This window comes from Sus scrofa, chromosome 17, assembly GCF_054392235.1.
Source record: "Sus scrofa isolate SSC_HxYL_T2T_F1_AM1 chromosome 17, Sscrofa_HxYL_maternal_Yorkshire_Landrace_v2.0, whole genome shotgun sequence".
NCBI classification, from domain to species: Eukaryota; Metazoa; Chordata; class Mammalia; order Artiodactyla; family Suidae; genus Sus; species Sus scrofa.
The window spans coordinates 35,593,777-35,615,048 of NC_139399.1; the positions used below are offsets into that span (position 1 = coordinate 35,593,777).

At 45.7% G+C, this 21,272-nt stretch overlaps 1 protein-coding gene across 9 annotated transcripts in view; it reads left to right on the top strand.

The window, feature by feature from the left end:
• The window catches only part of CFAP61 (cilia and flagella associated protein 61), a 292,210-nt gene that overhangs the window by 178,253 nt on the left and 92,685 nt on the right, over positions 1-21,272 (top strand). For 8 of the 9 annotated variants that reach the window (XR_014832901.1, XR_014832904.1, XR_014832903.1 and 5 more), the window contains 3 exons: positions 11,895-12,187; positions 18,068-18,395; positions 19,975-20,066. Coding sequence is in view for 5 of the 9 variants with exons in the window: in XM_085004564.1 (XP_084860690.1) it covers positions 11,895-12,187; positions 18,068-18,395; positions 19,975-20,066 (713 nt within the window). In the remaining 4 variants the exon portion in view is untranslated. Of the gene's footprint in view, positions 1-11,894; positions 13,645-13,731; positions 14,735-18,067; positions 18,396-19,974; positions 20,067-21,272 lie in introns of those variants that run through there. The other variant, XR_014832902.1, reaches the window with a different exon arrangement.

Sequence of the window (21,272 nt, forward strand, 5' to 3'; positions counted from 1 at the left end):
AAAGAACCACAACAGGGCCTGACCGCCTGGTTGTCTTGAGCGGACACCTGGGGGTCAATTTTTGCAGGTGTCTTACGGAAGCCCCTGGGTCTCCGCAGAAGCACAGGGAGGATCCGTGACCTGGGAGGCGAGCTGGGCTTCTATCCCAGACCTTCCATTTGGTCCAGGGATGGAAAAATCACTAAGTGACTGGAGCGCGGGGGTCCATATACATAATTAACTACATGAATTTGTTTAATGTATTTATTTAAATAGAATTTAATTGTGTTCATTAATATATTAAAATTAAATATGGTTTATTCTGATTTTTTGGGTGGAAGATTTAGGTATTAACTTTTTGTCAAGTACCTATATTTATTCCATTAAAAATAAAAAATAGGAGTTCCTGCTGTGGTGCAGTGGGTTAGGAATCCAACTGCAGCAGCTTGGGTCGCTGCAGAGGTGCAGGTTCGATCCCAGGCCCCACTCAGTGGGTTAAAGGATCTGGCACTGCTACAGCTCCAGTGTAGGTCAAAGCTGTGGCTCGGATTCCTGGTCTGGGAACTTCTATATGCCTCAAGTGGGACCATAAAGAAAAAATCAAAAATAGGAAGTTCTCATTGTGGCTCAGCAGAAACAAATCCAACTAGGAACTATGAGGTTGCGGGTTCAATCCCTGGCCTCGTTCAACGGGTTAAGGATCTGTCGTTGCTGTGGCTATGGCGTAGGCCAGCAGCTGCAGCTCCAGTTCGACCCCTAGCCTGGGAACCTCCATATGCTGCAGGTGCAGCCCTAAAAAAGAAAAGAAAAAAAAAGATCAAAAATAGGTATCAAAGGGCATTCAGTACATGGCAGGATTCGATTTTCTGATACTTAATAGGCTATCGGCATCTAAATTCATAAGTGAGATTGGTCTGTTTTCTCTTTTACTTTTCACTTGTCAAGTGTTTGGAATCAAGGGTATGCTAGCCTCACAAAGTGTTTTGGGATGTTTCCATACTTTTGAAGGGTCAGCAATACTTTGTGTAACCTAAAATTGGGCAGAAGTTACCCATAAAACCACTGAGTCTGGAACCATTGGGCAGAGGTAAGAGATAAATAGATATATACTGGGGACCCAAATTAAAAACTTGGAGTATTTTAGTATTTACATGAAAATTGATATTATTTTCAGTTTTGCATCAGTATGTGTTGAAACCTGTTTCAACATTTCAGTCATTCTTTAATCACTGCCTGGTGACCTAAGTACGCTTAGGGAATTCTCTGATCTTGGGGATCAGCAAACTTTTACTGTAAAGGGCCAGACAGTAAACATTTTAGACTTGGCAGGCCATGTGGCCTCTGTCCCAACTACCCAACTCTGCTGTGATAGCAAGAAAGCAGCCATAGACAATGTCAGTGACAGGGCATGGCTGTACTCCAATAAAACTTTATTTACCAAAATAGGGGCTGAGTCATAGCTTGCAGAACCCTGCTTTTATCCATACATTCTGTGACAAATCATTACCATGTCATCAAGACCAGACCTCAAAATGTGACTCAAACTCACTGAAAGTGCAAAAGTCAATGGTTCAATACAGAATATACATCATGTCTTAGGACTATGCCCAATCCTGTTATAATGCGGTATTTCAATCCAGCTGTTGGCTGTTTTGAGTACTAGGATTAAAGAGCATTTTGATTAAGAAAAGGGCCTTTGAAAGTGGCCAGGCACATTCTTAAGGCTGAAAGCTAATGGCATAGAATTTAGAAATCCCAAAGCAAGAAGCTCTTGGTTTTCAGACGAGGAAGGGCATCAGTGCTGTTCTGTTGCCTTGACTGGTTGTCAGAGATGGTGCCCACTTAAAGGGAAATGCTTTCGCAAGATTTTACACTGTCTCCCATTCGCCATCGCCTAAAACCCCTGTGTGCCTGTTTCTGTCCACGGAACAGCCAGGTGAAGTTTCTTGTCGTAAATGTAGGTCATTTTCCCCAGGTCCAGTGCCTGATGACACCCCCAGGGCATGTGGTCTAAACCCTCAGATGCGGGGCCCAAGCTCTGGGAAGCATCTGAGAAACTGACCCATTCACTTTAATTCAACTGAGCATAGTGACCCTTTTCAAATGTCATGTCAGAAAATTTGGCAAGAAAAATGTTAACCTTCTGCCTGGAAGAAGCTCTTTTCTCTTGGTAGTTTTTCCATAATGAGTCATATTCCAACTGGAATTTAATTAGTCCCACTCCAGATATCTTCCTCGCATGGGTTGCTGTGAGGATTAAATGAGATAAATAAGATATTACATGTCCAGCTCAGGGCAGTGTCTCCTACAGGCTGTTATTAGCATTGTCACTGCTACTGCTGCTGCATGCGATGGGATTGTCGCTGTGCACGGTCATCCTGGTGATGGTGAGGATGTCCCAGGACAGCCTCTACATCACAGATGAGGGCCCGTGTACACCAGACACCAGCCTGGTTGTAGAGGCACTGGGACCTCCACGGGAGCCCGGAGGCTATAGAATTTGGAGAAGGCATATTCGAGGTGGGAGGACTTGAGCTCAGCCTCAGAAAAGGGCAGGGTAAGCAAACAGGAGAGAGGTTGGGGCTTTGATTGTATCCAAAGACAATGGCCCAACAACTCAGGCCAGGCAGACTCCATGAAGGGCAGCAATGGTACAAGAAGGTGGCAGGGCAGGTAGAGGACCAGGATCCAGCCAGGTCCAGGTTTAATTGGTTACTTTTTAGAGAAGGGAAGAGAAGGGTGATGCTGTGCTCAAAACAGCTCTCAAGGAAGGTGGACTCCCATCTCTGGCATCCATGGTGATGGTGCAGAGAATGCTATCGGCTAAGAGTAGCTTCCGGTTGAAGGTAACATTCAGGTGGACGTGGGACAGCCAGGTGCGCGGGGCAGCGCTGGAAGCAGCCACCTCTGAATCATTTGGTGGTCCTGTTGGCACAGCCACATCTCATTTATTTCCAAGTCAGTTATGGGCTGATGGTATTTGAAGCTGGAAGTTGGCACTTCATGAAAACGAGGAGCGGGGCTTTGTTCCCGCACCCATCAGCATCACTCTGCCTGTCAGCCCTTGCCTTCTAATAACGCCAGAAGGAATGTGGGCATTTCACTGGTTTTTGCTCCCTCAGTGTTAATTTCCCCTTTTCTCAGTGATTCAGGGTAGAGTTGGCGGGAGGGAGCTAAGGATGGGGTCCTTCTCCCAAGAGTGAGAAAAAAAATCTCCTGTCTCTTACTGGCTGTGATCAGGTCAAAGGTCCATCCAGGAATCACACCCCCAATCCTGGGAAACTCCAGGGCTCACCTTGAAGCATAGAGACTTGAGAGGAGGGCTTGTTTGCTGAGAACAGCGGAGGGATTCTTCTAGAAGGACAGATGGATGCTGGATAGCAAATCAGGGATGACCAGGAGGCAGAGGTTAGCTTTCTTCTGAATGTCTGCCCCTTGCAAATGCACAGACATCTCCCCAAAGCATTAGCACCCTCCCCTGTCTCTGTTTTATCATGCCTTCCTCTGCTTCCAGCGGATTCTGTGATGGAATTAGCCCAGTCTGAAGGAAATTGTTTTCGGGGCTCTGGAATTGGTTGGGTTTATAGATGTAAATTATCCTGAACGATTAGAACCGCTCCAGTATCCTGGAGAATAGCTGACATCACCGGCTTTCAACTCAAACAAAACCTGGAGGATTTAGCCGGGGTTTCAGATAGAACCCAGCAACCTAATACATTATAACAGTTTATGGCATTAATTGAAACTAATTGAAATTCATCTGCTATTACCTCTGTACTTTCCATGAAAATGAAAAGTAGGATGAAAGTAAAGTACAAAAAACACACTGCCTTAATGGCTCGAAATGGATCAATTATTTTCATCTTTAGCTAAATACAGTTTACTGCCTTATTAAAAGCATGTTTGTAAGAAAAGTATAACATTAAAATTCCACTGCATGAATCACCAAAAAAGCCTTTATTATGCTATGCCTAATATATTCTCCCCTTTTTATTTGGCAGAGCAGAATGGGACAGGTCAGGCTTGGGTCATAGAAATCTGAGGCTTTGACTCACAAAAAATAAAAAGTGTTTCCTGGTCTATTCATGGACATAATATGTCCTTTAAGTGAGTGTTTATTTCATAATTTATTAGTATTCTATGGTAACCTATTTAAAATTCTTTCTTTATCTAGTTATTTCCTAAAACCAACTCTACAGATAAAATGCCAATTAGGAGAGGTTTTGGTTTTTTTTTTTTTTTTTTTTTTTGGAACGTGTTATATATCCATCTGCAAGTAGAGTGCAGTGATGTGAGCACTGGTTCTGAATCAGACTTGGCAGGTCTGAGCCCTGCTGGACCACCTACTGCTGTGTGATCTGGAGCTCGTTACTTAAGCTCCCTGTCCTCTCTTTTCTGGAGAATATACTAAAACTTATGTCATGGGCCCCTTCTGATCATATGGAATTCCTCTGTTTCTTTTTTTTCTTTTTTTTCTTTTTTTATCTTTTTAGGGCAGCACCCTCGGCATATGGAGGTTCCCAGGCTAGGGGTCTAATTGGAGCTGTAGCCGCGGCCTACGGCAGAGCCACAGCAACACCAGATCCAAGCCACGTCTGCAACCTACACCACAGCTCACAGCAACGCCGGATCCTTAACCCACTGAGCGAGGCCAGGGATCAAACCTGCAACCTCATGGTTCCTAATGGATTAGTTTCCGATGCACCACAATAGGAACTCCCCCTCTGTTTCTTTTGACCTGGAAAAGGAAATATAACTTTTCATTAAAGTACAATGGAATACGTAAATATACATACATAGAAATAATTACAAATACCAAAAAACAAAATGTAGTGTATAATTCTCATTTTCTCTGGTCTTAAAAATGTCATAACTAGGAAGAAAACATCTTGTTAATATATGTAAGCATAAGCTCTATTTTTTTTTTTTTTTTTTTTTTTTTTTTTGCTTTTTAGGGCCACACCGGTGGCATATGGAGGTTCCCAGGCCAGGGGTTGAATCGGAGCTACAGCCGCCAGCATACACCACAGCCACAGCAACGCAGGATTCAAGCCTCGTCTGTGACCTACACCACAGCTGGATCCTTAACCCACTGAGCAAGGCCAGAGATCGAACCTGCGTCCTCATGGACGCCAGTCAGATTCGTTAACCACTGAGCCACGACAGGAACTCCCTGAATTTATTTTTTAAATTAAAGTGTAGCTGCTTTACAATGTTGTGCTAATTCCTGTTGTGCAGCAAAGTGGCTTAATTACACACACGTATACGTTCTTTTTTTTTATACTCCTGAATTTATTTCTTATCCTCTTGAGATGTGATTTCCTGGCCAGAAGGCCAGATGAGAAAATCCTTCCTTTTCTTCTTTCCAAGTGATGGTTCCGTCCCTGGGAAATCCTTCAGCTGTACCTCTTATGAGCTTACCTTAGTTTGGTGGTCATGCAATCAGAGTTGCTGGTGTGTTCATTTATACTTTCAGCGAGAGTGTATCAGAAAGCAGAAAGGTCATCTTTACATTTCTGCCAACATGTCAAAGGGTAGGTCTTAGTGCCGTTTCAACCTGAGGCGGTGATAGGGACCATCGCCTCCCCTCTCCCTCCTCCCCTGGGCTGTCCGAGATGCCCCTCTTCCCTTGGGATGCTCCCTTGCATATTCCATCCCAAAGGTGGTACGGGTGGGTATGAGAGTGACTGGGTGCCCTTTCCTGCCAGCCTTAATTCCAGGAGCTTTCAAAGGGTCAACTTTTTACCGTCCCCTCTCTGGTCTCTGCCTCCCGACTCAGATCTGTAATCTGGGTGATGCATAATTTATTCCCTAAAAAGGAGCAACCAAGATCGGCCTCCCATGAAAACTGCTCTGGTTCTATTCCATTATCCTTTATTGAAAATTCACCCAGACCATTCTAATCATCAGTTAACATTTGCCATTTCAAAGTGGAGCAACCCACCCTTTTCCCTCTGTCACCTATCATGTCAAATGCAAAAACTGGTTATTTCTTATCTGTTAAATAAACTGAGCTGCAAAGATGACAGTGCTAAGACCAGCTCTCTTAGCATGAGACTGATATCCAGGGGAAATCCTCAGCTTTTTCACCCAGTTTCTTCCACACACACAGAGACACCTCTAAGGATTATATACGAAATCCCAGTTAGGTGAAGGAAGCCCCTACGGTGTGTCACATCCTTCTAAATATTTGCAAGGACGCCGTGGGTTACAAAGCCCCTAAGTGGGGGAAATGCACAGACTAAATTAATCTTTAATGAACTGAAGTTGTCTGACCTCTTAAAGCCTGCTGTGGATGAACAGATGCTGTGGGTCCCACATACCCTGGGGCTGCGTCCCTTGTCCCCAGACATCAGGAGGTTCTGCGCCAGCAGGACCTCTGCCACCCGCCTTGTCCACTCAGGCTGGGACATGCTGACAGGCCCAGTGTGGCCCTCACGAAGCCCTTTTCACTGGGGTTATTCACAGCCCGGTCCTCCCCACCCCGACCCCACGACCAGTTTCTTTCACCTTCTTTAAAACTCTTTCTTGGAGCTTCCGTCGTGGCTCAGAGGAAATGAGTCTGACTATAATCCATGAGGACGCAGGTTTGATCCCTGGCCTTGCTCAGTGGGTTAAGAATCTGGTGTTGCTGTGAGCTGTGGTGTACATTGCAGACGCGCCTTGGATCCTGCGTTGCTGTGGCTGTGGTGTAGGTCTGAGGCTACAGCTCCGATTCGACCCCTGGCCTGGGAACCTCCATATGCCACATGTGCGGCCCTAAAAAGGCAAACAAATAAACAAAACTCTTTCTTCCACTAACTCAGCCAGCAATGGAAGAAATCCACGTTTTTGGGGCTCTCTCAGCTCTCTGGCTCTTCCCTCTCCCTTTCCTTCCCTGTTTCCTTCCCTCTCCATCTTCCATCTTCCCTCCCTGATTCAGCCCCAAATCCACACAACTGTCCCGGCACGATAGTCGCACAATGCTGACCTCCCTGTAAAATATCCTCGGATGCTGGGTTCAAGCATCAACCAGTATGGCAGGAGTACTATTTTACAGTGTTGTGCTGTAGGCGCACACAATTTCGGTTACAGTTAGGATTGTGTAGGATTTTGTGAGCAGAAGGGAACCCTAAGAGCCAGATTTGAATGTTTCTGTCTTATAGAACTCAGCTGTATAACTCATCCTGTGGTCCTGGGGTCAGATCTTTCTTGTAGCGCCAGTTTAATAGTGACTAGCAGGTAGAGAAATGGAGCAGGAAAATCTGGCCGGAGGAAGGAGAGGACACAAAAGGAATACCCAGTTAGTTTCGGAGCAGCAGTTGGGTGAACCTCACTCGCCCGTGTGCATCCACTGTAGGCCAGGCACTGCATTGGATCCAAGGCTGACCCAAGTGGGCAGAGCAAACTTGGAGACCCCCAGAGGTAAGCCTGGGTGTGTAGCCTGTGGCGAGTGCAGAGAAGGAAAGGTAGAGACAGCCAGGGGTCTGTGGGGGAGGACCTCACGAGGCTGGGGGTGGGGCACTTCAAAAGCACTAGTTCCACCCCATCCAGGCTGGTGGAATTACTCTGAGAAATATAAGTGATCATGTTTTTATACCTAGGAGTTCCTGTCATGGCTCAGTGGTTAACGAATCCAACTAGGAACCATGAGGTTGCGGGTTCGATCCCTGGCCTTGCTCAGTGGGTTCAGCATCCAACGTTGCCGTGACCTGTGGTGTAGGTCGCAGATGTGGCTCGGATCCCAAGTTGCTATGGCTGTGGTGTCGGCCAGCAGCTACAGCTCCAATTCAGCCCCTAGCCTGGGAACCTCCATGTGCTGCGGGTACAGCCCTAAAAAGACAAAAAAAAAAAAAAAATGTATACCTAGATTGATTTGTCCCAAAATGAATATGTGAATAATCAAGATCTTTACTTGCTAGCTTTTTCTTTCCTGAGGATTCCCCAAAATATAAGACTTTGCTTGGGGGAGGGAAGAACTGGGAGGGTGAGAAAAATATATATACATTACTATATAAATAGGTGATTTACAAGAACCTACTCCATAGCACAGGAAAATCTACTCAATAGTTTGTAATAACCTACATGGGAAAAAAGAATAGATCTATTTACATGTATAACGGATTCACTTTGCTGTACACCTGAAACTAACAAGATTGTAAGTCAACTATACTCCGATAAAATAAAATTTAGAATATGTGTGTATATATATAGTTTTGAAATTAATCATTAATAAATAATTGTCAAAAAAGATTTTGCTTATCCTATGAATTTCCTTCTTGGTAATGTTTTTTACCATTAGCTTATGAAAACATTACTTACGGGTCTTTGAGTGAAGCCAGTATTACTGGTAATAGTTCTAAATGTTATTACTGATAATAACAGTAATAGTAAGTGTATTGAAGTGCCTAGCATTGGGCCTGATATATAAGAATCACGAGATAAACATGGATTGAACCCAAACATTTGTGATAAAGAAGAAATGGGAAGTGATGTAGAAAGAACTCACAAATACACAAAGATAATGGAAAGACTAATCCCTACTGAGTGGAGACGTTTAAACGGCAAGAGATTGAAGTGGCAAAGGGTAACAGGCTGATTCTGTTACATCAGGTCTTATTATGTTTGTGGAGGGTTGTGATTTGACCTGTGACATGTGCTTGTTTATGGAGTGAAAAATTATAATGAGATTCTACTGTATATTATGAGTGATGAGAAACTATAAGTAAATAATCATATAAAACATGTTCAGATGAAAACTTCTCGATGACATCACATAGATGTTTATTTACTTTGTGCCCACTGTGACTATGATTTTGGACCACTGTTCAGAAGATATCCACACACACACATCCCCTGTGGCAGCCTGCTTCCCTTGGGCACGGGTGTAGCCACGTGACTCGTTCTGGTCAGTGGAACGGTTAGTGGATGTCTTACCAGGAGAGGCTTGGAAGGTGCTTGAGTGATTGTGCTTGCCCCCCTGGGCTCCTGCATGGCTCCCAGGGTAGACTATGCCACAGGTAGCTGTTGACCCAAAGGGGACAAGAAATGCGTGGTGCAGACCAGACCCCGATTGATGCCAAAACCCTGCCTCTGTGCACTGACACCGAATTGAACCTCGGAGACAGAGTTTGGGGTGAAGTAGATAAGAAAAGCTGTATCGCTTTGCCAAACAAAGGGGGCCACAGCGGGCTAGTGTCCTCAAAACTGTGTCCCGCCCTGGAGGGGCTAGTGAGGGGTTTTCTAGCAGTGGTTCAAGGAGCAGGTCGTGCGTGGTCAGCTCATAGACATCCTTCTGATTGGCTGGTGGTGGGGCAACTGGGAGTCAGTATCATCAGCCTTCTGGTTCCAAGCAGTCTAGGGTCTATGTGCTTGTGGGCAGCATGCAGTTAACTTCTCCCACCAGATGGGGGTTCCAGTATCTGCAAAACACCTCATAGGACATGGCTCAGAATATTATCTATAGTCCTTGAGGAGGAACCAGAAGTCCTTGACTTTGTTGAGTGGCTAAAATATTATTATTTTGTCTTGTTTGACTGTTTTCCTTTCTTTCTGCATTTTCTCACTTCTCTGATTCAGTTTATTCTTTGACTCAAGTTTTTCTACAGACAAAAGGCAGGCAGAGCACATGGGTCGGGGCCTATTCTGGGAAGGTTCCCTAGGGTCCTGCTCAGTTACATAACCACAGCTCAGAGCCACGTCATCCAACATCAGCCAGCCCACAGATGTGTGAGCTGACCCACAACAGGCTTTTCGTTGTTTGGTATTGAGTTTGGGGGTAGTTTGTTATGCAGCCTTACTGTGACAATAGTTGACAGTTGTAATAACTGAAGTTTCATATTTGGGGGAAGTGTTTCAAATTAAACCTAAAGATAGACAAAGCTATATAGAAGTTAGAAATAAACATCTAATTTGACTATTAGAGATTTTATTAAAAACGTATGACCTTCTGAAGTCACTCTCTCCCGCTGCCTACAGTCTGTGGGCAACCCTGGCTTGATAGACATACAGCTCTGGAGTTCCCATTGTGGCTCAGCAGAAACGAATCTGACTAGTAACCGTAAGAATGCAGGTTCAATCCCTGGTCTCACTCAGTGTGTTAAGGATCCTGCGTTGCCGTGAGCCATGGTGTAGGTCACAGACACGGTTCGGATCTGGCGTTGCTGTGACTGTGGCGTAGGCTGGCAGCTGTAGCTCCGATTCGACCCCAGCCTGGGAACATCCTTATGCCACAGATGCGGCCCTAAAAACAAGTAAAATTAAATAAATTAAATAAAATAAAGAATATACAGCTCTCTGACCCCAGTAGCACTGCGTTGCTAGGGCTTCAATGAGCCTGTAATGAAAAAGTCCATCTCACAGTGTAGTTACTAAAAGCTAACATGAAAGAGGCTGGAAAACTATTAAACCCTGAGTTGCATGGGGCCTAATCTCTTGACTCTGTTTCACTGAAAATGAATATTTTTGTCGCATGCATATTTTAAAGGGGAAGAAGACCTCAAACCTTTGACAGTTTCGGTTCAAGTTTTGGCTTTCCCAGCAGCCTGGCTCTTTGTTGTGTCAGACTAGCCAGGATTCACGTTTCCCAGCAGGTGGGAGCCTCAATAATTTAAGCGAAATGTTGGCTCTTTCAGCCAAGGAAAATGAAGCTCACCAAGGAATGTTCCACTAGTGCATCAGAATAGAGAGGCAATCACAGCTGCAAAATCGCAGAATTGAAGGGTCTTTGTGGAGGGGAGAAGGAAGGACCCTGCCCAGGCTTCCTTGCCCCCGCCCCCTGGGCATTCCACATTCAAGCAACTCTAAGTATGGCAGAACTTTCTAGAAGTTCTTGCCCTCAGGGAAACAATCTAAAAGCTATTCTAGTTCCTTTTCTTCTAAGCAAATAAGACAAGCCATTACACCTCCTTTCAGTTTTGGATGGAAATAGATCTTTACATAATTTATCCCACCAAATTGAATGAATACGCCTGCCCTTTATTTTGTCTTATAAAATTCCTTTTCATATCATTTCATAAATAGGAGGCGAAAGATAGATTCACAAATCTATCATTTTGTGGTAAAGTTGTTATAGCTTGCCTGAAGTGTGAGTCTACAGCAGTTTCTTTCTTTGAGAAAAGGTAATAGTGCCAATTCTGTATCAAAAATAACATATAATACATTCACTCCTTTAATAGGATCATTGGTCTTAAAACATATATAATTAGTAGAAGAGCGTATGTAATTACTTCTGTAGTATTTTTACGAGGTGTAAATAATATGCACTGTTACCATATTCTCTTACACAGGGGAGATCTTTCAAGATTATTTTGTGATTTTATTTTTCCTTACCAAAAGAACACCCGTCAGTCTCTTTTGCTAGATCTTGACACATTAAATCCTAAAAACCAGAATTTGAATCTATAAAAAATTATCTGTTGCAAAGCAGACTGTTCTAGTCTTTTGTTCTCAAAAGAGGAAAAATTTCCTCAAAATCAATATGATTCAACAATTAAATATGAAAATATCCACACCATCAGGTACATGACTTTTTTTTTTTTTTAACCATTGTCCTTTTCATCCTTAGAAAGAATTTGTATTTATTGCAAACTTTAGCGGTGTTTTCTTTAATAAGTAGAGCAAACAGGGAACAAAAACAAAATAAAAGGTTTGATTCTCAACAATTTCGTTTAGCATAATTTCAACCTTCAAATTACAGGCACATAAATGAATGTCCTACTTCTGTGTTAAAAGTACTTGACTACTTTGTGGGATGTTTTGTGCCCATTCTTTACTAAATTATCTTGGTCGCCGTTGCTAGGCAACACTGCTGGCTTCCTGTGGCTGAAAAAAAAAATGAGAGGGTTGTCGGGAGCAATTCGGCGTTATTAGTATTTGACTAATAAGGGTGTTGGTTTTTTTAAAACTATGTATGTTAACACTTGCCCCCTTTCTAGGGAACGTCATTGTCTATGGGAATACAATCGACACTTACACCACAGTGGAGACGCTCTTGAACCTGGGCGTGAGGGGCTCCTACATCCACCTGGTGCAGCACCCGCCCACCTCTATCATCACCTGTATCAACAACTACACGGTGGAAGGGGCCCTGGAGGATGCGCTCCGAGCAGCAGGGGTGACTGTTTACCATGATGCGCTCCTGGCACAGTGGAATGATGGCCTGGACCCAAACCCCATCCGCAGCGCCAGCTTCACCACGCCCACCAAGCCCTTCAAACTGCCCTGCTCCGTGAGTCAGTCCCTGGGGACCTCAGTGCCTCCTCAGGAGAGACCACCTTGGGGACTTGGGTCTGACAGGTGGTGGGCGGTGAAGTTAGGGTCACAGAGGTTTTTTCTCTAAATGCTCAGAGCTTCTATTGCTGAAGCCACCCAAACTGCGTGGCATAAAACAAGAGCAATCATGGCTGTTTTCTCCAGTGGTCCTGGGGTCTGACTAGGCTCAGTGGGCAGTTCCCTGGAGGCCTTGCCTGTGGTCAGGCTGGGGATGGGGCTGGAATCGTCTAATAGGAGGGTTCACCCACTTGTCTGGCTTTGGGTGCTAGATCAACTTGGAGTGAGGTTTTGACCTGAACACTTACAAGTAACCCCTTCTTGGGACTGAGCTTCTCTTCGGTGAGGTGGCCTGGTTCCAAAAGCAAGTGGGACAGAGGGACAGACAGAAGAGAAATCGAGAGACAGAGAGACAGAAAAAGTTCGTTTGATTTGAATAGAAAAGTGATGCATGCCATCGGAGTTCCCACTGTGGGGCAGTGGGATTGGTAACATCTCTGCAGAGGCAGGAACACAGGTTTGATCCCTGGCCCAGCGCAGTGGGTTAACGATCTGGTGCTGCTGCACTTGAGGTATAGGTTGCAGCTCTGGCTCAGATCTGATCCCTGGCGCAGGGACTCCAGGTGCCACGGGGGCCAAAAAAAGGAAGAAAAACAAAAGTGACACCATCTACATTTGTATGTCACAGTCCATATTTAAGGTAGGAAAAATCACCATCTTTTCATTCAACTTTTCCCTCTGGAATGGTGATCCTGGAAGATGTGTGCCAAGGGAAACTCTTGGAGGTGAACACACACCCTTTTGAGGAAGCAGAAGTACAAGAAAACCTCCCCAAATATTCAGGTTCTGCAGCAGCCCCCTGACCTTCCCTCCCCTACTTGGCTCAGAATTGGAATCATGGCAAAGACATCCTGCAGATACTCTCGACTGCCTTGACCCAACACATCTTCCTGCCCAGCCTTGACCCTAAAGCAGCGAGTCAGACCTTGGCCTGCCTGCCCTCAGGTCCCATCGTCTCCTGCTTCCCCCACTTGGCTCTGCACTGCGAGGAGCCCCGTCTGTGGATGACACTTCCCATCCCGGTCTCTCTCTGACTCTGTTCTCTGTTGGGTGCACAGTGAGTACCAGCAGGAGACTAGAAGTTGGAAGAAGGGAGATGTCAGGGTATTGACCCCACCAGTGGTCCATTTTGGGTGGCGTCTCTGTCCAGGCTTTAGGACACTTCTGATGGGGAAGGATATACGCATTATCGCAAAAATGGTGATCATGGTGTTGTGGGTTGAATTATGTCCCCCAAGAGAGACGTGGCCTAATCCCCAGCACCTGTGATTGTGAATCCCTGCACCTGTGAATGTAAAACCCCAATACCTGTGATTGTGAGTCCCCAGAACCTGTGAATGTAAAACCCCAATACTTGTAATTGTGAATCCCTAGCACCTGTGATTGTAAGTCCTCAGCACCTATGATTGTGAGTCCCCAGAACCTGTGAATGTGAAACCCCAGCACCTGTGATTGTGAATCCCTAGCACCTGTGATTGTAAGTCCTCAGCACCTGTGACTGTGAGTCCCCAGCACCTGTGATTCTAAGTCCTCAGCACCTGATTGTGAGTCCCCAGAACCTTTGAATGTGAAACCCCAATACCTGTGATTGTGAATCCCCAGCACCTGTGAATGTGAAACCCCAGCACCTGTGACTGTGAGTCCCCAGCACCTGTGATTGTGAGTCCTCAGCACCTGTGATTGACTTTATTTGGAAAGAGGACCTTCGCAGTTGTCAAGTCAAGAGGAGGTCATCCTGGATTGGGCTGGGCCCTAAATCTCGGGCTTGGTGTCCTTTATGGAGAGATTGGTTGACACAGAGGAGACACAAGAGGAAGAAGCCAATGGGGGCAGAGATGGAGTGACAGCAGTCACAAGTCAGGGAGCAGCAGAAATGGCAGAGCCCCTCCGGAGCTAAAAGGGGCCAGACCATCTAAAGTTCTCCATCTAGCTAGACATTTGTCAATTTTATCGACTTTTTTCAAAGAACCAGCTTTTGAGTTTGTTAATTTTCCCCGTTGTCTGCCAGTTTTCTCTCTCATTGATTGCTGCTCTTAACAATTTTTTTCTTTTTCCTGCTTGCTTTGGATTTACTTGGCCTTTTTCTAGTTCCTTAAGGTAGACTCTTAGGTGATTATTTATATAAGCGTTTAAAGCATGCTTCATGTTTTTGTCTAATATGTAATATTCTGTTGGTGTGACAGCGGCACGAGAGTTGTGCTTGAGAGGTTTGAGGGGACTGCAACTTAGAACACGGGTCCCCACAGGCAGGATTAGGTTTGCTTATCCAATGTCCAGTCTAGCCCACCAATCACTGTGTCCCAAACAAGACCGTATCCTGAATGCCTACAACCAAACTGTATAAAATAATGTGATTGCAACAGAGGTACAAAAACAGAGCAGGACTCTGTGGTCCTCCCCACCCCACCCCACCATGTCCTCCACCTGCCCGTTGCCAGCAGAAAAACTTTAGTCAGAGAATAAGTTATAGGACTTCCCATTGTGGCTCACTGGAAACAAACCTGACCAGCATCCGTGAGGACACAGGTTCGATCCCTGGCCTTGCTCAGTGGGTTAAGGGTCTGGCATTGCTGTGAGCCGTGGTGTAGGTCGCAGACACAGCTCAGATCCAGCATTGCTGTGGCTGTGGTGTAGGCCAGCAGCTGTAGCCCCGATGTGACCCCTAGCCTGGGAACCTCCATATGCCATGACTGTGACCCTAAAAAAAAAAAACAAAAACAAAAAACAAAAAAAAGAGAGAGAATAAGTTATAATCAGAGAAATAAAAAAATACAGGAGCAAAGGAAGACAGTCAAATGGGACCAAATAATGATAGTTGAGTCATTAGGCAAAATTCAGGACCTTCGGTTCTTCCTTGAGGGCTGTAGGTAATATTCTGAGCTGTGTCCTACGAGCTGTTTTGGAGACACTTTAAGCCCCACCAGGTGGAAGAAGTTAACTACATGATGACCAAACTGTAGCCATGACATCAGCTGTCACAATTCTGAGAATTGGCCTCAGAGGAATGAGAACAAACCAACCCTTGTGTTGAAGGTTAACTGTACTTAAAACAATCAAGACAACACTGATCACACCACTGCATGACCAATTTCAAGATGACTGGCAGAGCTGACTGTGCTGTTTAGGCACATAGCCCCTCCCTCTGCCTATAAAAGGTCCTGCCCACTAGCTGTCAGTGGAGGGGAGAGGGCTCTGTGGATAGAATTCGCTCTTCCCAACTGGTGGCTGGCTTTTGAAAATAAGCAAACTTTCCTTTCCACCACATTTGCCCCTCTATTGGCTTTAGAGCAGCCAGCAGCCAGACCCCACTATTGGTAACAATACTAGTAATCTTTAGAACCGGGAAAACGAGGGCTGTGCAGTGTACCACTTAATAAAAAGTAGGTATAATTAGGATAAAGAAGATGTGGTACATATACACAATGGAATATTACTCAGCCATTAAAAGGAATGAAATCCCGGCATTTTTAGCAACATGGATGGACCTAGAAACTATCATGCTAAGTGAAGTCAGTCATACAATGAGACACCAACATCAAATGCTTTCACTGACATGTGGAATCTGAAAAAAAGACAGACTGCACTTCTTTGCAGAACAGATGCTGACTCACAGATTTTGAACAACTTGTGGTTTCCAAAGGAGACAGTTCGGGGGTGGGGGGATGCGCTGGGGTTGTGGGGTGGAAATCCTATAAAACTGGATTGTGATGATCATTGTACAACTATAAATGTAATAAATTCATTGAGTAATAAGAAAGAGAAAGAGAAAGAAAGAAAGAAAGAAGGAAGGAAGGAAGGAAGGAAGGAAAGAAAGAAAGAAAGAAAGAAAGAAAGAAAGAAAGAAAGAAAGAAAGAAAGAAAGAAAGAAAGAAAGAAAAGAAAAACTGGATAAGTAGGAGAACTTTGTGGGGTTGCTCGTAGGCCCTTCTGAGCATGTTCAAGGGCTCACAAGGTTGATGGTCCTGTTTTTCATGTCTCATTTCCATTCAAATCAAATTTCCTTCCAGAATGCTATATGAGTGGGAAGTCTGTTTCTATATAGATGGGAAAGAAGCAGAGGAAGAAACCAAAAGAAGAGTAAAGAGATGGAAGGACTCAGAGTCAGGGACTCAGAAGAATATATTTTCCTGTGGTCACTGAGTAAGGCTATAAAACAGGAAGAGTTTTAAAGAGATTCAAAAGAAAGAAGCTGCCTCGTGGAAGAAACTGGGAGAGGATGAGATGCCTGAGTGCACAGGGAGAGGGAAAAGGCAAAGGCCCTGCTGTTTGCCTGCAGGAGAAGGAAGGACATCACGGAGATGGTGGGTCTGCGTCCAGTGCCGTCCAGTAGAACCTCCCGTGATGCTGGAACTGGTCTGTATCTGCGATGTCCAACATGGCAGCACCACCAGCGGGAGATCTGGAGTATTCGAAACAGTCTGCCACGATGGAGGGGCTGGACTTCACATTTTGTTTAATTTTAATTAATTAGCTTTGGATGGATATAGTCACCAGTTACTAGTGGCTATGGCAGCATCATCCATGGGTCACTCATCATTCACGCACCCTCATTCCTGGGCTGGGGAAGGGATGCAGAAGGGGGTACCTCTAGGCCAGGATGGCTGATTTCCATCCATGATGGAGCGCGTGAGGTGGGCAAGGCCAGCGGGTGAAGGAAGCAGGGAGTGTGACAAGGACCATGTCTTATGTTTATTTCTTGGCATGCTTTTAATAAGGGGGCAAACTTTATTTAGGTAAAGATTAAAATGATTAAACTTAGCTGCTTCAGTGATTAAAAACAACTAACTTGGAGTTCCTGTCATGGCTCAGCGGTAATGAACCCCACTAGTATCGCTGAGATCTCAGGTTCGATTCCTGGCCTTGCTCAATGGGTTAAGGATCCAGTGTTGCCATGAGCTGAGGTGTAGGTCGCAGATGTGGCTCAGATTGGGCATTGCTGTGGCTGTGGCTAGCAGCTGTAGCTCTGAGTCAACCCCTAGTCTGGGAACTTCCATATGCCACGAGTATGGCCCTAAAAAAGCAAGAAATAAAAAAATAAAATAAAAACAACTAACGTGGATCGCTTTAATGACTTCCAACATTGACGTGGAAGACAATATCCACCTGAGTATGAAGACACAACAATGCAGGCAGGGGAGGGAGGGGCGTTCAGATCACTTCTAAGGGGCACACAGAGAAGCCCCTTGAGAGCCCAGGGCCAGGCCTGGGAATATCCACGGACTGAGCACCTGCCATCCCAGGGCAGGAAGCAGCCAGGCAGGAGCCCTGAGCCAGCAGGTGCCCAGCCAGGTGGGGCTTCATCTTCTCCAGGGCTCCTGCAGGGACAGGCTCTCTGGGTTTAAAGGGCCAGGGATGGGCAGTATGAAGATGCAAGACTGGACAAGGTGACCCCAGGCAGGAACCTAGAAGAACCAGGAGACCCAGGAGAAGAGAATGGAAGGAGACTGAGAAAGAGCTATTCAGAAGGTACGAGAATGCGGGGGAAGTAGCATCTCTATGAATGAAGCCTCCTTACAGGCAAAACATGTGCTTGTGTGGCAGACATTCCATCACGTGGCTTCCTCGCCACTGGATGTCTAGATTGAGCGGGAGAAAAAAGACTGACGTTGGGTGATCTTACTTTGATCTTCATACCAGAGACACACATGCATGGCTATGACACTTGAATAGACTCAGGGCTTTTTGTGTGGCCCAAACAATAAAATGGGGACCCTTGGCACTCCTGGGAAGGCACAGTGAAGGGTGATAACTAGAAGTAATGTGATCATCCTCCTTGCAGGTGTTCTTCAGCTTCTGCGAGAAGAATGTGGATTACGAAACATTCAAAGCATTCAATGATGCATGCCTTGTCTACGACGGCCGACTCGTGATTGATAGCAACTTCCACACCAACGACATAGCCATCAGGGCTGCCGGCCCCCTCACCAAATTCTCCAATAGATACTACTGCAATGAGTGGACCCATAGCAGCTTCAATTCCAAAGAAATTGGCTTCCAGTTGGCGGCTGCTATGCTCAATCTCTTTGATCCGACCCTCGAGCCGGCGACTGAGCCACCAGCTGACCTTGACCGGCTCATCCCCATGTACAAGGGAGCCAAGATCAAAGGTATGTAGTGGGCCACCTTCCTCCTTGTGATGAAGCCATGGTTGGACCTGAACCAATCAGCCTTCCTTATTCCTCATAGCACTGGGGAGGAGGTGCCTCTGTGGGTTTGCACAGATCTGGGCAAAGGCTCTCTTTCATTTTAACTATTTATTGTGGTCCTGAGAGCATCGCATCATAACTGTGACTCCACTTTACAGATCAGGAAACAGACTAGGGACGATCAGGGTCTTGCCCAGAGGTCACTCACAGCTGAAGAGTGCTGTGGTTCCCTGACATCTTGCCAAACTTCTGGTCTCACTGTGAGTTGGGAGACAAGGAGACCTTCCACACATCCAGGTCTTGGGCTGCTCTCCAGATGGATGATTTGAACAATCAGCCACGTAAAACGGTCCACTTTTGTAAGCCTTATTGACCCCTAAGGAGATCATGGTATGAGTAACATCAGATTTCCTTCTGTTTGAAGGGGAGAATTGCCTTTGAAAAATAGTATCTTTGGGGCATTCCCGTCATGGCACAGCGGAAACGAATCCAACTAGGAACCATGAGGTTGTGGGTTCAATCCCTGGCCTCGCTCAATGGGTTAAGAATCCGGCATTGCCGTGAGCTGTGGTGTGGGTCGTAGATGCGGCTCAGATCTGGAGTTGCTGTGACTGTGGCATAGGCCAGTGGCTATAGCTCCAATTAGACCCCTAGCCTGGGAACCTTCATATGCCATGGGTGCGGCCCTAAAAGGACAAAAGACAGGAAAGGAAGGAAGGAAGGAAGGAAGTCAGTCTTTGAATGTCATGGACCCTCTACTAGAAAGATGCACACAGTTATAAAGTTGTATGTTTTCTCCTATGAGGTTGATGGGCCAACCTCCATAGCTATCTGTGGACCCCTAGGATATCCATGGACCCTAATTCAGTAAACAGAACCTCAGGCCAAAGAGACAAAAGCCCTGTGTTTCAGTCTTTGTTTATCTACCTAACTCAACGGCCTTGGAGAGGGCCTGCTTTGCTCCTCACTCTGCACGGGACCTTAGGAGAGGCGGAGGCCGTGGGAAAGGAGGACTGGGGGTGGGTGCCCAACACATTAGGACTAGACCAGGCTTGTACTTCTGGGGCAAGCTGGAAACATTATCAGTTTCGTAGTAATAGTTCCCTAAAGCATTGAACAAGAACTTTGTTGATTTTCCTTATAATGTGTGAATTGCATAGTGGAGGCGGTGAGGGATAGGAACACCACTGCAGCATGTGCAGAGCAAATTCCTGGTCTGGCTCTGGCAGGCAGAAATCAGAGCACGAGGAGTTAGGGGACATCAGGATGCAGGCATCAGCTCAGCACATCTTCTTGGAGCATTGGTGGCTGTGTTATGGGGTAGAACAGCACATTCATGTTGATTTTACTAAATAAAACCAACCCCAGGGAGTTCCCTGCTCAGAGCAGTAGTTTAGTGGGAAAGTTTGAGTACCATGCACCAGCATAGGCATCAGGCATAGGCATCTGTGATTGTCCAGAGGTTCAAATGTTAGCCTTTTTTTTAATCTGTTTTTTACCCACATGAATTAAAATGTGGAAACCTTGCCATTCCCATCAGGAGGCATTCTCCCTGGGTCCTACCATTACTTGCATGTGGCCAAGCCTGCCATCCCAACCCCCCTGGAGGTGCAGATGGCCCAGCCTGATTTTGTAAGTATTACTCCTGAGTTTCCTTTTACTTTCAGAGATAATGCTTTGTTTACAGGGGGGTCATATTCTTAATTCAGAGTCTTCTGTGTGATGTATTGGTTCATGCATGAGAGAGCCCCATAGTAGCCAGCTGCCCAAATGTCCCCCAGTGGTCACTGCCCCTTGGTGTCCATATCCTTGTAGGGTCCCCTCTCTCACTGGCTGGGGCTGACCTGTACAGCTAACAAGATAATGTGGAAATAGCACAGGGCTATGTTGTGAACAATGCTACAGCTTATAACTTGCACCCTCCTGAGCCACTTGCTGCCACATCATAAGGTCACACAGGTAGCCCTCTGGAGGCGTCCACGTCTTAAGGAATCGCAGTTTCCCACACCAGCCATTAGCAACTTGCTGGTGGTGTGAGGGGCCACCTTGCAAGTGGGTCCTCCAGCCCCAGTCAAGCCTTCAGATGACACAGTCTCAGCTGACATCTTGACTGTCAACCTACAGGAGACCATGAGCCAGAATCCCCAACTAGGCTGTTCCCAATTTCTGACTCCCAAAGACTGAGGTAACAAAATTTCATCATTTTAAGCCAGTAAGTGCTTTTAAAATACATTTTATTTTTTTAGAGGCGTTTTAGGTTCGCAGCAACATGGAAAGGAAGATAGAACATTTCCCATGAATCCCCTACCTCCACTCTTACACAGCCTCCCCCGTTACCAGCATCCCACCAGATGGTGCGTTTGTTCCAACCGAGGACCTCCATTGATGCACCATTATTGCCTGAAGTCCACAGTTTACATTATGGCTTCCACTTGGCAATGGACATTCTGTGGGTTTGCACAAATGTGCAGTGACGTGTACCCACCATGACAGTGTCACCCAGGACAGTCTCACTGCCCTAAGAATCCTCTGGGCTCCACCTGCCCACCCCTCCCCCATGACCCCTGACAACCACTCATCTTTGAAGGTCTCCATAGTTTTGCCTTTTCCAGAATGTCACATAGTTGGAATCATACAGTATGTGGCCTTTTAAGATTGGCTTCTTTCACTTAGTAATTTGCATTTAAATTTCATCCATGCCTTTTCATGGCTTGCTAGCCCATTTCTTTTTACCCCTGAATAATATTCCACCGTCTGGAATATAAGACTATGGTGTATTTATCCATTCACCTCCTGAAGGACACTAAGCCACTAAGTTTTGAGGTAACCTGTGATGCA